The 17,979-nt window shown below is 36.7% G+C and overlaps 1 protein-coding gene across 4 annotated transcripts in view; it reads right to left on the reverse strand.

The window, feature by feature from the left end:
- CNBD1 (cyclic nucleotide binding domain containing 1) overlaps positions 1 to 17,979 on the reverse strand; it is a 409,209-nt gene that overhangs the window by 7,237 nt on the left and 383,993 nt on the right. For all 4 annotated transcript variants that reach the window (XM_070221378.1, XM_023648351.2, XM_070221377.1 and 1 more), the window contains one exon: positions 6,856 to 6,915. In XM_070221378.1, coding sequence (XP_070077479.1) covers positions 6,856 to 6,915 — 60 coding nt within the window. The remainder of the gene's footprint in view (positions 1 to 6,855; positions 6,916 to 17,979) is intronic.

Genomic DNA, 17,979 nt, shown 5'->3' on the forward strand with positions numbered 1-17,979 from the left:
TACAATTTTATGTCAATTATACCTCAATAAAGCTGAAATAATAATAAAAAAAAGAAGCTTAGAAATTTGAAGACTACTCAGCTGACTTAGCTTCCTGAAGCTATTACCAGTCCGTGCATCATCCTGACTATAAAAGTGCACCCTGGAACCTTGTGACTTTTACTGGCTGCATGGGTGTCTCATTACACCATGAGGATGAGGTCCAAAAGTCCACTTATTGTTGACGTGCATACTCTGTTGGTGCTATTTTGTGAACCCACTTGCCTGTTCTCGTACCTAAGAAATTACTGCAAGGCTCAGAGACCAACTCCCTTCCTCCCCTTTGCTTGGGGTATGCATCTCAAATTCTGAATCTCATCCTTGAATTTTTCATCCTCCTCCCGCTGATGAATGGACACCAGCCCTTTGCATATAATAGATGCAATCTGCCTATGTACAATTTAGGCAGATGCTATATCATTGACTAGTACTTTAAATAACTTTTGAATTACAACTGGTCTGAAGAAGTACTTATATCTTCGTACCAAGAATCAAGGAAGCGGTCTGGGGTTTTCCATTAGAGGGAGAATCACAGACTGTGCATATTCAAGATAAGACATTACGATGCATAATGCACAAAATTAGCATTAACACTTCTTTCCATAGAAAAGAGAAAAATAAGGACATTATAACTGCTTGCTTGGTTACTTTGAGTTCTATTATGTTACTAGTCCACAAGTTCCAGATCATAGATTGAGATCTAAAATAAATTATAAGCTTTGAAAGAAAAAGCTTCACAATAGCTAGCAACTTCCGCGTTTAAGAAGTGTTGAAAATAAAAGAGAAACAATTAGAACTGGAAAAGTCCCTCATATTTAGTTAGCTCTTAGTAAGCAAACCTCAAATAAAGTAATGAATTGAAGGGCATTTTAATCGGATAGAAAATGAGGTGAATCTAGAATTATTTTTCTAAGGGTAGAGCTTATGTGGTCAACTGCACACACAAAACATTAGTAGGCTGGTATGTGAGTATATTCACACAGACAAATTAAAAAAGAAATAAAAAGGATTGTCAAAGGAAAAATTGTTAGATGAACCTGTTATTCCACCTCATACGCTTTTTTCTCTTCCTCTACAGCATCCTTTAGAGAACTTCTCAAAATGTTGTGTATACACTTATTTGTGTCTTTGCTTCTGTAATTTTTGTTTCTCCCGTTAGAGAGATCCAGGAGCTGCATAAAGCAGGGCCTGTTTCATTTACGTTGACCCCTGATTATTCAGCCAGACACACATTAATGCTCGATAAAAATTAGCAAATTATAGGGCTGGCCGCTTGGCCGAGTGGTTAAGTTTGCGCGCTCCGCTGCAGGCGGCCCAGTGTTTCGTTGGTTCGAATCCTGGGCGCGGACATGGCACTGCTCATCAAGCCACGCTGAGGCAGCATCCCACATGCCACAACTAGAAGGACCCACCCCGAAGAATATACAAGTATGTGCCGGGGGGCTTTGGGAAGAAAAAGGAAAAAAAAATAAAATCTTTAAAAAAATTAGCAAATTATATGAATTTTTATTCCTTTTTACATTTCAGAAGATAATGAGTCCTTTGAATTATGCAGATATTCACCCATTTTTATCATCTAAGTAATGACACTGAAGGCCTGCTGGCTCATGTTCTGCTCTGGACATACGTCTGTGAATGCGACCTTACCTTCAAGGAGCCTAAAATCTGGAGGAGGAGACAGGCAGAAGGAGAATTTCAAACAATGAGAAAATGTTCTCAAAGAGAGATGCAACAAACAAAGAAAGCTTCAATTCACCATTTGAAAGCCACAGATACACTTCAAGGGGTTAATCATTAATATTTCTTTTCATAATAATCCTGAGACGAATAAGCAAATATGAATTTTATGATAAAAAGATCAAGCAATAATTGGTATAATGGAAAAGAAAATTTTCACTTCTCAATAACATATTCCAGCTCAGTCATGATGACCAGCCTGAGGCACGAGTTCAATTAACATAATAATTTGGTGCAGAGACTTGGGCGTAACGAGTGAAATTTAATTTAGTGGTCTCATGTTAATCACTGAGGGTCCAGAAGAGAGCAACAAAATAATTTTAAACAAAGAAAATAAGATTTATGAAGGGAACTGAAGGAACTAATGAAATACAGCCTAGAGAAGAGAAGACTAAAATGGTATTTCATTTCACTTGAAGGGTAGAATCGAGGCGTGACAGTCGGGCCAAAGAACCGGGGTGAATGTGGATTGAAACGTGAGCCAATACTCAAAAGTGTATATGCAGCTGGGGAATTTGACACAGATTTACTTAAAATTAGTTTTTTCCCCGTAGAATTAAGTCGTTTTGACCCTGGCCTTACAAAGAAGTCACTTACACTGGCTACAACATAAGGGAGTGGAAATTCTTTGTTTTGTTTTCTTTGTATTTCTACAGAGTTAATTTTGTTATTTTTTGAGTTGTGCCTTTTCAGCCCAATATGGAGATATGCAGTAAGTTGTATCCATTCTGCCTCTTCTTGAAAGTAATAGGCAGTTAATATTCTCAGATGAATTCAAGATGCTTAAGTATAAAGACTAATTAAAATAAATATAAACAACTGTAACAAATGCCATTAATCATTTAATATGCCCAGTAAAAATTAGACTACCAGTGCTTGCCTGCTGGACCCCTTTTCCAAAATTCCTAAAACCTTTTAATCCATGAAAATTATAGCGAGGGACCACACTTGAGTCCATGATTTGGATTTTTATTTTTGCAACATACTGAATATTTACATTAAAAATTTCTGAATACAGTTTGAAAATTAATATGGAGTGATCCCTTCAGATATTTTGGAATGCAATTTCATTCTAATTTTTGTAGTGTTTTTATTTGCTTCAGTTCTTTTTATGTGAAACTAGATTTCTACTCTGATTCATAACTCTTTTATTATTTCATTCCAAAGGATTACATTAACCAAAAACCAAAACCAAAAAATCCCTATTCTAGAACAAATTTGAGTGAACCATAAAGATGGCAACTATTATTATATCAGCTTTTAGTTCAAACTATTAAAAGTATTCAAATATTTTAGTATATGAAACTAAAATGTGATAAAAACATTAGAAAAGCATTTACTTATCAAATTATCTTTTTTCAGGTCTATATTCAAATTAACACCAAGTATTTTTTGTTTCCCTGTGTGTTCAATGCTATTCTGTTTTGTATGGTCTCTCTTTGCAAATACCTTAAAATATACTTTAAAAAGAGAGAAGAAGACACGTACAAAACATTTAGCAAATAATAGTTCAGTACACAGCCAAGCATGTAACCATAAGTTATAGACCATAAGAACTCATTAAGAAAGGACTACCCATGGGAGCTGGGGCAGTCCAGGAAGGTTTGATACCATGTGGTGGGTGTCGTGACCTCAAGGAAGACTAAGATCTCAAATTAGTTAAGAAGAGTGAGGGAAAGTACAAAGAACAAAGCCAAATGAGAATTTGTGCTGGAAGAGCAAGAAAACTAAACTGAATGAATGGTCAGAAAGGAAGAATCTTGGGAGGGATAATTAAGCACAAAAAGATGAATGTTTGTTTGTTTGAGGAGTTCAAACTTCTCTGAATAGCAAAGGGCTTTGACTAGAGACAGGAATGGCAAAAAAAAAAAAAAAAGAAAAAACAGGTGGTAGGCCTGTCTGGGATATATTGTCAGACCGAATAAAATAAACAAGCATAGAAAACAAACAGTTTTCATCAGAAAAGTTAACTTAGGAGAACCAGAAAGAATATACGGCAAATCCTGAATTTGTTTTGGTTGTTGTTAGCAATACTGAGAAATGATTATTTCCTTCCAAATTTCTACCTTTTACTTAATTTTCCGTAAATATCCATAATCCACCTCTCCTGATTCCAGGCCTCCAGCCAGTCCTGGTGGAACGGCTCCGTATCTTGTCACTTCCTTTATTCTCGGGAGATTCTTAAAAGCCACAGTTTTCTGGGCCTACTTGTTAAATCAGGTTTGTGTAAGTGCAAATCTCACAGATGTCAGTGTCTCACTGGTGTGCTGGGCAGGCTGACGTCCCATGAAAGCCAACCATGTGCATTTCCTCCAACTGCACTCACGGTGACATCATGTTGGGAGTTTGAAATTGACTACGATGGGAATATTTACACCGTGAAAATTAGCGCATGCTACAAATCAAGGGCTTTTGTTTTGTTTAGGGGGTAGTTTGTTAAACATTGATTAGCACACCATTGTGTTCAACAATGTATTTTCCCATACGCTTTCCAATTGGTTCTTAGTTTCAGATTTTATAAATCAATCAGAAAAATGTCTCTAGAGTGCCAATACGGTGTAAGGCTGCTGGGCTAGAAAGCATGGACACGAAAGCTCAATCTTTTCTTGTTAGTGCTGTGAAATCCGACGTGCTCACCCTCACAGGATTCTTTTAAAAAGTCTAGGTGTTCCAATATTCCAGGATGTATACACTACAGGAAAAAAGGGAGGCAAGGTTGAGTTCCATGACAACTTCTTGGTTCCATAACAGATACCCTGCCAGGACCAGTCACCAAATGTTAGGTAATAGGACATTTTTAACAAGAATTCCTGTGGGGTATGAACTTGCACAGTTAGAAAATGATCTAGATTTTAGGACGTGGGACAAGAGCAGCCAGCTTCAGGTACAGCTCTGTGAATCGCTCTTCATAAGCTGTTCCTGCCGTAACTTTAATAAATCTGAGAGTCTGATAAATCCAGCTGGAAGTTCCATGAGTCAGAATCTAAATACGTGATGACAATGTGACAGACAGCAGGGCATCATTAAAGAAACAATAGCTTGAATGAAAGGTCTGAGCTCCTACTTTTTCCAGGGACTCCCCCATGGTAGATTGGGGATGACATCACCAAAGTGAGGGCACCTTTGATCTGGGCCATTTCAGCAGTGAAAGCATCTACTGGAGATACGTCTATCATTCATTCATTCTTCCTAGCTACTGAGTTCCCATTATATGATGAGCGCTGTGCTCGTCAATCTCTCTCCCTTATTGAAATCACAGGGTAGTAGTGAAGCTGACAATAAGAATTTACCAATTAGCTCAGGTAAAGGTGTTTCAGACAAGAGAGAGAACAGCCTTTTAGAGAACTGAAGGAAAGTCCGTAGGGTAGCAGATTTTGGTAGGGGCAAAATTCCTACAAAGTCATGTACAAATTTTTAAAAGCAAATTTGGATTTCTTGAATGGAAATTGAAAAGTATTAAAATATTTTAATTTATTTATTGTTTTTGTGTATAGGATTAAAAGAGGATCAGATTTTATTTTAGGAAAAACTGGAATTTACAAAGAAAAATGCTATATATTTCAACAATAGACTTAGTTTTAATTTTTTTACTAAATTATAATATTTCGAGCAATGTAAATCTCTGGTGGGAGCTAAATCAGCGTTCATTGACTGACAAGAATGTGAACAAACTCGTAAAAACCAGCTTATCGAGAACACAGAGTTAGGAATTTATCAAGGCAAGAGCACACTGTCACTCTGCCAAGGATGGCATCATTGCCGATGGTTATGGGAGGTAGTATTTTGACGTGGGAATTCATCCCATGCTTTGTTTCACTGTTCTTCTCTTAACAGAAATAAATATTTGGAAAGTTTTTCTGACACACCCATTCTTACTGCATGGGTTGATGTCCCCACCCTACCCTATATACCCACAACACAAAGGAGAAATAAATATTGGGCTTAAAGTCACGCAGATGTTGTGCTGCACTCACCTATGCTCATCCAGATCCAGAGCTTAAGATTGAGCTGCTTGAAGAAGCTTTACCTTTTCTTCTATTTATTTGAGGAGCCCATTAGAGTATTTTTTTTTTTTTATGAAATGCTCTATTTAAAATCTCTGCCTGTTATTTTTACTTTCTGTTGATCCTGTGGTGTCTCATACCACATTAATCTACCATGTCAGCTAGAAAAATAAAGAGGCTGCTACTTTAAAAGGTGGTGTGTTGTCTTAGGTCTTTATGTTGTGTTCTTTATAAATTTTCTACATATACTGGAGACCGTGTGTCTCAGCTTTGCCACAATCTCCAGAGTTATCCCTTTTCATGTTCCTAAATACAATTAAAGATATACACATATGAAATCTCTAAAGGGTTTCACCCAGTCTGTATATTTTATAGAAGCTGTTGGATAAGTTATGGTGAAGATAGTGATGACGATGATGGTGATAACAGTGATGATAATTTTGACAATTTCTCAAAATGCCAAAAGTTTGGATTAATCCCATGGCGGTGTGAAAATCACCATAGCCACTAGTCTTTCTTTTGACATATATATTACAAAACAACTATAGTCTCATCCTCATTTGCCAAGTGCATTCTATAGCCCTCATAGAAAGCACAGTAAAATCACAAAGAACTTGTTGAATCTGGAATTGGGCAAATCAAGGTCATCTTCCTGGAAGTTATACTATCTGTGCTACTTGAACCAGTTCCTCAACCTCCACAGTTCTTGGTTTCTGCTTCCATAAAATAAGAAAAGCAACAATTGTAGTTAAAGGGGTTAAACAATACAGCACATATAAATGGTTCGGCGTGCAGTAGCTACTTACGGATATTCTTCCTTCTAAATTTGGAGGGAAAAAATGGAGTTACTATAACTTCATTTTAAACATTTCTTACAAGACTGTATTAAGCCATAAAGAATTAAACAATATATTTTTCAGTGGTAATATTTTCCTCAACACCCATGTATTATAATTACTTCCTTTACATTAATATGCATACTCTCTGAAAAAGTTATCACTAATTTAATATAGGTTACCATAGGAAAGAATGATTAGCTATCCTATACATTTGGTTGCCATATATAGTATTGTACCTTGAAGTTTTCCCATTCCTTTTGTTTTTCTTCTTGCAAATATTCATTTTTGACATCCTCCTATAAGAAAATATAAGATTTGATTGATTAAATGACAGTATTCTTTTTCAATTATTTAGTATTCTGCACTGTGATTCAAACCACTAAATTTATAATCAAAGCAAATTTTGAACACGTACAACTGTGGGCAGCTGGGAAATATCAGAGGAGTTGAATAGGCACACAGTAGAAAGAGATGGAATAACATATCTGAGCAATGCATCAGATATGAAGACAGTCAGATCTTCAATGACAAATAGGGTCTTGAAATAAAGTTCTATTAGTAGATTATAATGAATAAACGTCATATATATACATACAATTTAATTATACTGTATTTATATAAAGCAAGACACACACACAGAGTCTTTCCAAGTATCCTTGTATCTTAATAACACTTCTATTTTATAAAATAGAGAGCTAAGAAACAGAGGGGTGAAATTAGAACTGTTCCACATGTTTAAAATAAAGGTATGCTTATCATGGTCTCTACGGTGCTAATAAAACTAGAATTATAATTCCATTTCTTCTGCATATATCATCTTTTTTGTTTTTATTACTTTAAATTCAAATTGTGGACCTAATTAGTGAATATAAGTCTACATATATGGTGAATAAACGCTTACATAATATGTATATAAAAATTAAAACCAACAACTATCTTACTCATAGTCCCTTACAGACCTTTTGGTTAGCAAATGTAAAAAGACATTTTAGAAGGACATGATTACACGTCTATTAATTGTATATATTTCAGAAGGACACAATTAAACACATGAATAAAAAAGAGGTTTCTTAAGCAGAAAAAAGAGTGCACCACTTAACATTCCAACCCTTCACATAGGTACCTATAATCATACATTATGGCCTCTTTATGATCAAAATGAATCAAATCATAATGAATTTGGTTTCATACATTATCACATATAATAAGGATATGAAAGATACATAATGTACAACAGCTTATTTCTCTTCTGGAATACGGTCTTTCACACAAATTAGTAAACATCCAGTGGTCCAACATAATGGAAAATAAGTTGCCATAGTTAATAAAATAATCACATAAACAAACTGAGAGTAATTCACATGGATTATTCATTTTCACCAAACATATATGGACTCAAACTACTAAACATAACTCAAACCTTGGTAATTCAGCATGCACATAAGTACCTTATCTTGTTCTTTATTTATGTTTTTACTTTAGTATTCAGAAAACATCAGTTTACAATGATTCCCAGTTGATAAATGCTGTATAAAACTACTTTCATTTTGTTTGAAGATTGTGATAATCCAGCAATCTCTTTTGAAATCAGGACTGCAATGACTCCCAGGGGCGAAGCCAATTTTAGGATTAATGATAGCAGCTATGGCTTTCCTGACACTACTGTTCCTCATACAAGAATGATCTGTTGGATAACTTCACATCGTAGAATAACTAATGACCCCATTCTCTTTTTGGCAGTCCAAATGGGACATCTTTCAATGAAAACAAAACACAGATGTTCAACATTAGCAGACGTCCAGGGTGACGCACCCCACAGATGAAGGGAGTGGGAACCCTAGATCCTCTCGGATGTGTCAGAAATGCTGATCGGTGAATCTAAGATTTCCTAGTAGCATATCTGGTTTCGTAAGAGCAGAATTTTGTTCACATATTAGATAATGATATCCTTTCATGGTCCACTCTCCACACAGCTGCCAACACTAATTTTCTTTCAAAAATAATGGTAATGATCCATTAGATTTTTTAAACTATAATTAATTTTATGATTTTCATACTATTTCTATGTAAAAGAACAAAATAAAAGACTATAACATGCAAAGATAATTTATCTGCACTATCAAAATAAATTCTTAAATGGATCTCTTTTGTTTAAAAATTCCAAATGGCTTCCTCCATTACTCATGTTTAGCCTACTCAGACATCCTCATCTCAGTGTGGACGTCGTGGCTCCACCCTAACTAATTATAAGTGATACTTTAGCCAACACTATTTTTTAATTGAAGTATAAATTACATACAACAAAATGTACCTTTCATATATTTTCTGTTTGATGAGCTTTGAAAATTGTATACGCACGTGTTAGCATTACCCAAAACAAGGTAAGGAACCTCTATCACTCTGGACACTTCCCTCATAAATTTTTCAGTCAAAGCCCTTTTGACAGAGGCCATCACTTTGTGACTTCTACCACTGAAATATGTCCTTTTTGTTTCCAGTTTTGTTCACTTTGCACAATATCTGTAAGGTTCTTTATGTTGTTATGTGTATCATTTATGTTGTTATGTGTTACTTTTCATTGTTGAGTATTCCACTCTATTAATGAACCACACATTATTGATTCATTTTCCTGTTGATGGATATTTGCATTTTCCTATTTTTTTATTCTTAAGACTTAGACTGCTATGAACATTCTTGTAAAAATCTCTTCGTATTCATTTCTTTTTGACCTTTGTGTTAGATACTTAGGAGTGAAAATGCTGACTCGTGGAGGTAGATGCATGCTTAACTTTATAGGAAATGGTCAAAGATTTCTCTAAGCTGGTTGTATAATTTTATACTAACACCAGCAATACACAGTAGCTCCACTTGCTCTCATCCTGCCACATGCCAGCTTGTGACCTCAAAGACATGATGATATTCTCCTATGTTTTCTTCTGGAAGATTTATTGTTCTGGGTTTTATGTTTAAGTGTTTGATCTGCCTTGAATTATTTTTATTCTTTTTTGTTTTTTATAGATAGGGGCTGAGATGCACTTTTTCTCTAGAAACACTCAGTTATACTTTCCTTTTCTCACTTTTAAATTTTAGACATTCTACTGCATATGAAATTGTATCTAATTGTGGTTTTAAACTGGACTTCTCTAAGGATTAAAGATATTGAACACTTTTTCATGTGCTTATTGGTCATTTCCATGACTTCTTTTGTGAAGTGTCTGTTCAAATCCTTTGCCCATTTTATAATTGGGTATTTAATCTTATTTCTGTTGATATAGGAGTAATTTACATATTCTGCAGGTGTGTCCTTATTCAGATTTACATACTGTGCTGATTTTTCCCAGTCTGCGGATTTTCTATGGATTTTACTAATCTTGTCTTTCCATGAACAGATATTGATAATATTGATGAAGACCAGTTCATCATTTTAGAAAAATTGTTATCAGTGATTTTTGTGTCCTAAGAAAGATTTATCCATACCAAGGTCATAAATATATTCTCCTATGTTTTATTCCATAAGTTTATGGTTCTAGGATTTATGTTTGAGTGTTTGATCTTTCTTGAATTTTTCTTTTGCACAGAGTGAAGTTAGAGGTTGAAGTTCCTTTATTCCATAGAAGCCATGATCAAAGCCAGGAGAGGTCCTCTATTCTTAGGGACCCATAAAATTAGATTGGCCCCACCTGGGTGATCCCTCCATCTGAAGGTCCATAAACTTAATTACATCTGAGAGTCCTTTTGTCATGTAAGACAACATATTCATAGGTCCTAGGAAATAGTGCGTGCACATTTTGGGGCATTATTCTGCCAACCACATTTATCTCTTAGACTTTTCCTATTCTTCTGGTTTTTTTCTATCCATTTTTTAAATTTAATTTTCATAGGTGATTTTTTAACAGGGTTAAAAAATAAATAAGAGGTAATAATGAAAAATCTCCCTTCTGTCTTTCAACCCCATTCTATTCCATTCCTGTGTCTCCTAGGTAATTGCTATTCTTATCTTATTTAATTTCCAGAATTTATTTTTGGATTTGTTTATGTATGTATAGGCAATCATAGATTCTTATTTTCAACTTTTTTTACACTAAACATTGCATATTATATGTATTGCTTTGTTTCTTGCCTTTTTACTTTACAATAATATCTAGGAGGTCTTTCCATTTCAATACATTAGGAAATACCTCATTTGTTTTTCACTTCCTTAGCATCCCTTGAATGGATGTACCACTGTTTATTTAACCAGGCTCCGTTGATGAACATTTGGGCAGTCAAAATCCTCTACTCTCAGAGACAATCTTGCATTGAAAAACCTTTAACATTCATCATTTCATGTATGTTCCATTGAGGGTGGTAAATTCCCCAAAGTGGGAATTCTGGGTCAGTGGATATGAGCCTTTTTAATCTTGACAGATATTGACAAATTGCCTTCCATAGATTATAAGAACCCATGTCTTGATATTTCAAATTCATTCACCCTACAAAGGATTAGAAATTCAGCACATTTACATACCTGAGGCTTCCCCTTTGCCACTCCTCACAATTTTTTGTCATATTGTTAGTTCTTCTATTGCTTAATTTCTTAAATTTATATGATATACCTACTGAAACTTCTACTTTTTTTGTTTCTTTTAAGCAATCCAAACCATCATCCCCAGATACTTGAGTATTTCCTACAAACAAGGGCATTTCCCTACATATAGCACAACCATCAAAATCAGGAAACTTTGACTTTTCCACCTTAATGTTACTTTCTTTGTAATTAGGACATTTTGTGGGGAGTTCCTTTGAAATTACGGAAATACCCCATTCTTCTTCAAATTTTCTGTTTATTCATTCATTTATTTATATGAGTTTGGAATCATAGTCTTCAATTTTATTCAAAGGGTTATGATCACTATTACCATTATTTACTTTGGTGCTCAGCTTTTACAGTTGACTAGTGAGCACCTTTCCAGCTGTCTTCTGTGCCCTGTTGACATGTATCTCCATTCCTTGAGTACCTCCTTACTCTTTGGAATACCAAAATACCTCAAGTTCATATTTTAATTTCCTTTCTTCAAGAAGCCCTATTAGTAGGGAATGTTATTCGGAATCCAGGAGCAGCTGCTGTGTGTGTGCACCTTATGGAGTGTCACTGCCCCCAAGCCCTCTCAGTGGATAGAAGTACACACTCACACACACACACACACACTTAAGCCGATCCTCAATACTTTCAATTCCAATGCAATACTAGAGGCTTCATTTTAGTTCTTTTTTTTTTCATATAACTCACTTCTTTAACAGTGAGAACCTGCCTTGAGTTATCCTATTTGATCAGTCCTCCTGTACTAACCAATTTCTCATCATCATCAGTGCCCTTCCTTTAGCCGATTCCCTCCTAAACAGCCCTCGCTCAGACCTTCCACTGTGAGCCAGCTCCCACTCTCTGCTCTGCAGCACCCTCCCAGCAAGCCTGGACGTCACACTCCTACACCAGGTGGTTCCTCAATCAGACAAACTCCTCACTCCACCCGGCTTGACCCTCTGCGCCTTTCCCCTTCCCTGCGAACGTCCTTCTCACCCTGTCCGGGCTCCAACGCTAGAGCCTAGCAGTGCCCCCTGCAAGCTCCCTGCTTCTCTGCTCGAGCTCCCGCGTGCTGGAGCAGCGCTGCTAAGACGAGGCCTTCTCAACCTGCGCGGCACCAGCCCCGCCCCCTCGGCCTCACCCGGCGCATGCTCCACACTGCCAGGGCTCTCAGCACGGCTCCAACTCCTGCGCCAGCCAGGCAGCGGTGCAAGAGGATGCCGCCTGGGCCTGCGTGGGCCTCTGCACCCTTCCCACCCACCGTGACTTTAGGACTGAATTGCACAGGAACAGAAGGAAATAGAAGGGGAAAAAAAGAGGAAGTACTCCTACACTTTTTTAATTGCTAATATATATGTATGCGTATATACACACACATATATATGTAAAACTGAGAACAAGCTGCTAGTGAAAAAGATCAGCTGACACTATTTACAACTAAGCTATTTGTTTCAGAGCTTATATTTTGGCGCATATCTAATAATTACGTTGTGAATGCGTGCAAATAAAATATAACTGTTTAAGAAAGAAATGAATTTTTACGTATATTTGTGATGGTCCTAAGTTAGTAAAACTATTTGGTTATTTGGTTATTTCTTGCGGTTTGTTTCTAGCTGTGGAAAAAAAATTCCTGAAAAGTATACTCCCTTTCAGGTAAATAGTTGTGTTTATTTTCAAGGTCTAGTATTAGATTCCACTATTATTCAGAGACTCACGTATTTCGCTAAAATTTCACTGTTGTGAAGAAAAATAAATTGATTTGCTTCTTTCTATTAGGAAACTACAAAAATGAAAATGGAAGAAACAAGTATCTATGAACTGGAAAAATAGGGAAAAAATAAGATGTCAATCTACTATTTATGAGCACGAAGCTGGAGAGAGTGCATAATTTTTAGGTGGGATAAATATCCAGTGGGATATATCCAATTTGACATGGCTGTAAAAACACTAGTGTTGACCATTTCTCCACACCCAGATTCCAGGGAAGTAAAAGAAAAATACTAAAATAAAATCAAATGCACAGCAATGTTGGAAAGGAGAGCAGAACAGACTATAAGATGTTGTATAAGATGGAAAGCATATGGGATCTCACACAGATAATGATAATCTTATATAAATAAATGTTAGTTATTAAAAAAAAATACTTCTCCTACAGAAGGACTATTTGCCTGGGAGACCAGCCAGTTAATGAATATACTAAGTGGTCTCTTTGTTTCTTCACACTCCGGGTGACTCACTTCAGTATGGGTCTTCAGAATAAAGTTAAGTAATTCCACCATTAGAATGGCGACTGGTGAGGTTTAACTCAGAAGGAGCCCAGAGTGGGTTTTGGGTCAGAGAAAGTGGGTAGCATATCCGAGTTTCACACCATTCTGCCAGCATCGGCACTGCCCACATGAGCGCTGGAGGGATCCAGACCAGGCTGCAGATCAGCGGTGAACTCAGCAGTCCCTCTGCTGCCCGCTTTTCCACGTGACCCAGAAGAGCGAAGGCTCCTGTAAACACAATCTGCATTGCTTGGTTTTGTAGGGTCACGCCTGGGTGGAAGATAAGCACACCCACTACCGACGTAGTCTCAGCTACAAATACAGACATAAGTTGAAGCACCATGAAATACATGGGCCATAATAGATATATGATGCTATATCGCATTCTTGGAAATTAAAAACATAACTATGCTTTTTAAAAAATTTAATGCATCAAGTGGATGCTAAAATGGATATAATTGATGATTCACTCAGGTAAGCTTTACGATTGAACTGAGGTTTTATCTTAATACATTAAAAAATACAAAGAAATCAAAATGAAAAGAATGAGAGTCAAGTTAGAAAAGAAAAAACAAATCTAGCATTTTTCAGGTTTCATTTCCCCTGTGCCAGACGGGATAACAGAGTTTAGAGTCTTCACAATACGAGGACCTCAGTGCTCAGATGCCACAACACCTTTCTGAGTTCATCTCCTTCCGCTTCCACGCTTGCTCCTTCCACTCCAGCCACACTGGCCTTTCCTCTGTTCCTTGGGCTTGTTTTCCATGTTCTCACCTCAAATAAGGTTGGGCGTCTACATATGTCTGTCCCTCTCTGTCTGGAACACTCCTCTGTAAAATAAACGTTTGGCGCATCCTCTCACCTCCTTCAGGTCTCTGCTTAAATGTGAGCATATTCATAAGAGCGTCCTCATCTCCGCGTTATCAAATAGCACCCCCACCGCCCCCCGGCCCAGGGCGCTCCATCCTTCTCTGGCTCTGCTGTGTTTATCCTCACGGTGCTGACTACAGTCAAAGTCATTTATTGACCTTTTATTGTCAGTCTCCTTTATCAGATGGCAGGCGCTTGCCTTGTTTTGCCACCTGCTCTGTCTCCTGTTCTCAGAGTACTGACTGGAACATCGCAGGAACTCCAAAAAATATTTGTTGAATGAGTGAATGAATGAATGAATGAATGGCAGCAAAGAAATTTTCCCAAGCTTCAGAAAGAGTTATGTGTACTGAACAAAAAAAGCACAACTTTCATTGGCAATGACACACAGTTAGGAAAATTTTTGTGAAATTACTGAGCTCAAGAACAAAGGAGAGTCAGACAGAAACTTAAGAGAAAAACAAAACACAGAGGAAAAAATGAGGTGGGCTTCAGATCAGTTATCTGCAGCAGTGGGTAATGAAGCGCTAAAATAAACTTGTGCTGTGGTTATTTACCCAACTAAACTAGCATCCAAATGTGAGTTGAAAATAAAACACTTTGGTACATAGAAAAACACTAAAAAATAAAGACATTAAAAACAATCCAAATGAGAAAAAAGGCATTTTGAAAGACCTAAGAAATAGAGGAAATTTAAAGCTAAAAATAAATATTATCAATCATTATAAATGTGGCTTTGAAACATTTAAATTAGGAAACTATTGGTGAGAAAATAGAGGCAGAATTTCAGAAATAACTAACAATTCTGCATTAATTTTCCAGATGAAATAAAAACAACATTAGGTGAAGTGGAAGGTAAAACAGCATATTAGCATGTTTTATTCAGGTCATATATGTTTGTATTCCCGGATTCATTTTGAATTGGGAAATGGAAATATGTATCTGGATCATTGAGCAATATGTTTATTGTGATTTCTGTATATGGATTTCCAGTAGAAATGTTTTATTTTGTGTTAGGGGGAGGAAATATTAGGATACAAGAAGGACCTTGGTTTTTATTTCAGTTATCTTTTGTGTGTTTCATCCTTGAAACATGTGAATCAAGATTATGGAAAAAGTAACTGGTATCACTAGTCAGGAGTATTAAAGACAACGTGTAAAGAACACATTTTTTAATCCTACGTTATTTCAAACCCAATATTTTCATAATAAAATACTTTCTAAGGAACTCAATTAAACAGTTGCTGACCCGTATTCAGTCAGATATGCTATTTATTTTCTGTCTTTACTAAAATAAAAATATACATGCTCTTATTGTAAGGGTTTCTGTAGGGTCTCGCTTGCCTGGCAATAGCCTGTGTGCCCTACAGTAACCACATGTCCCCCTGGCCTCCTTCGGGGCATGATGCCAACCATCTGGTATTTCAATGACCCAGAGCCTGGCCAACTATGATCTGTGAATCACAAAGAACATTGCGTCTTGAAGGAACCAGAGCCCTTCCATTGAGCTCCTGGTCCTTGGAATGCTGGTCCTGCGAGGACAGCCCCTGTTGGCAAGCACTCAGCCTTTGTTCCCTGCCTACTTAAGTGACCCCCTCACTGTTCATGGCAGTGACATACAGCTCCATCCAGCCGGCATACCCTAGACTCCCGGTATTTAAGTTGCCAATAAAGGTTGATGTCTTGTAAGCCATCTCCGGGTCTTTTCTTCAGTATCTGTGAAGTATCCAATGTTGCTCACACAGTTAGGCGTGCGTTCAGTTTCAAAAGCGTAAAAGTATATGAAACAAAAATGAAAATCCCTATTTTCTCACCCCCTCCAGTCACACTTTCCATCTTACAGGTAACCAGTGACAGACATTGACAATGACAAGTTCTAGGAACATGCAAGTTGGAATTTTGTTAACAAGAACATGTTCTAAAGAGACATGCTGTCAAATAAATTACTCACAAGGACAGCAAAAGGATTTTGAGAAAGAATGATGTGATTTTCCTGTTTCAAGACAGGAAATCGAACCAATTCAATGTTAATTCTTATGAGAATATGTATTATCACAATGTAGGCCTTTTTATTTTTTGCAATACAGGACTGACACCTGAATACATTTCTTGAACTAGGACACTCACTTCTCTTACAAGAATTTTCTGGTTTATACTTTGATAATTATAAATAAAACATCAATTAACTTTTTTAAATATAAAAATAGCATTCTAACATTTATAGCAATGTCTCCATTTATAGAATATGACAGCTGGACCAGGCGGCCTGTTACATCCACCTCACGCTAACATCTTAATAGAGGTTAGAGAGAGAGAGGAAGACACTGCTTCTGCACGTAGGCAGCTTGCATTTTAGCAGAAGGGAGAGGTAATTTTAAATGATTGATAGATGAAATTAAATGATGTGCAAGGTACAAAGCCATACAGAACAGGGAAGAGAGATGAGAACTTTCCTAGCAGGGTGCTGTCTTGGGAAAGTCTTCAGAGAGGAAGTTTCCCATGGACAGGATTTGAAAGACAAGCTTACTGACCCGGCTGTAAGAGAAAAATACAACACAGGCAAAGGCACAAAGGTGTGAAATAAGGTGGTGCCTTTAGGAAATTTCGAGCAATTTGGCCTTAGGAGACCATAAAGTAAAAAAGAAGAGTAAATGGCAGGAGAAGACCCTGGAGAAGTCAGCAGAGGCTGAATCGAGGATTGGCTTGTATTAGCTAAGTTACTTGGACTCTAATTTATAAGTCATGGATACGAATAAATGGGTTAGAATTGGGAGGGAGTTTAGAGGTTATTCCAGAGTTTCTAAATCATCTACAATCATTGAATGAACGTGACCTAGAAGCAACATTATGCAAGGTTCCTTAGCATCTATGCTCATCTGTCATTGTTAAAAAGGTTCTGCAGGTAGAGTTTACAAAAGAATCTGGCATATGTACAGTCAAAGCGAGTGAAACTGTGAGCTCGGAAAGAAGGATGTTAATCTGAGAAATATGTCAGATTTGTTGAATCACCTAGGAAATCATTAGCAAAAGGTGCTTTGGTCTCAATTGCCTGTTACGATCATTTGTGTCAACCCTTATGCTAAAACCTACTGAAATATTAATTCACTGTGTATTTTTGTTTTCAATCAAAAATATTTATTTAGCTGTGTTATGCAATGCACTAGCTGAGTACTGCTGCAGGATTTCTGAAATAAAAAAAGTATTGCCCTTTAAAATTGTATAATCTTGTTGGGGATGCAGGGCTTAAACTTTCTAAACATTAAATAATGTAAGAGATAAATAAGACAAGATATCACAAGGTGAGTATCAGCTTTATGGCTAACTGAATTTCTTTATTGCTAAAGAAATTGACATTATTCACTTGGGACTTCCTTAGAAATTTTTGTTATCTTCAATTCTATGATTTACCATCAATTTACCATCAGTTCTATGATTTACCAAATGGATCTAGTCTCGGTAAAGAGAGTAGTTAGTGAATCCTCAAAAATGAGTCTGCAATGACAAGGATCCAGGATGCTGGGTCTCCATAAGACACATTGAGGAATGCCACAAGGTGATGAGCAGAGACTATATGATCCAAAACAACGGGTAATACTGAATACTTCAGCTCAAGGAGCCACTGCAAAGATGAGATGACAGGAAGGAAAATGTCCACAGGTGAA

This window comes from Equus caballus, chromosome 9 (genome assembly GCF_041296265.1).
Source record: "Equus caballus isolate H_3958 breed thoroughbred chromosome 9, TB-T2T, whole genome shotgun sequence".
Lineage (NCBI taxonomy): Eukaryota > Metazoa > Chordata > Mammalia > Perissodactyla > Equidae > Equus > Equus caballus.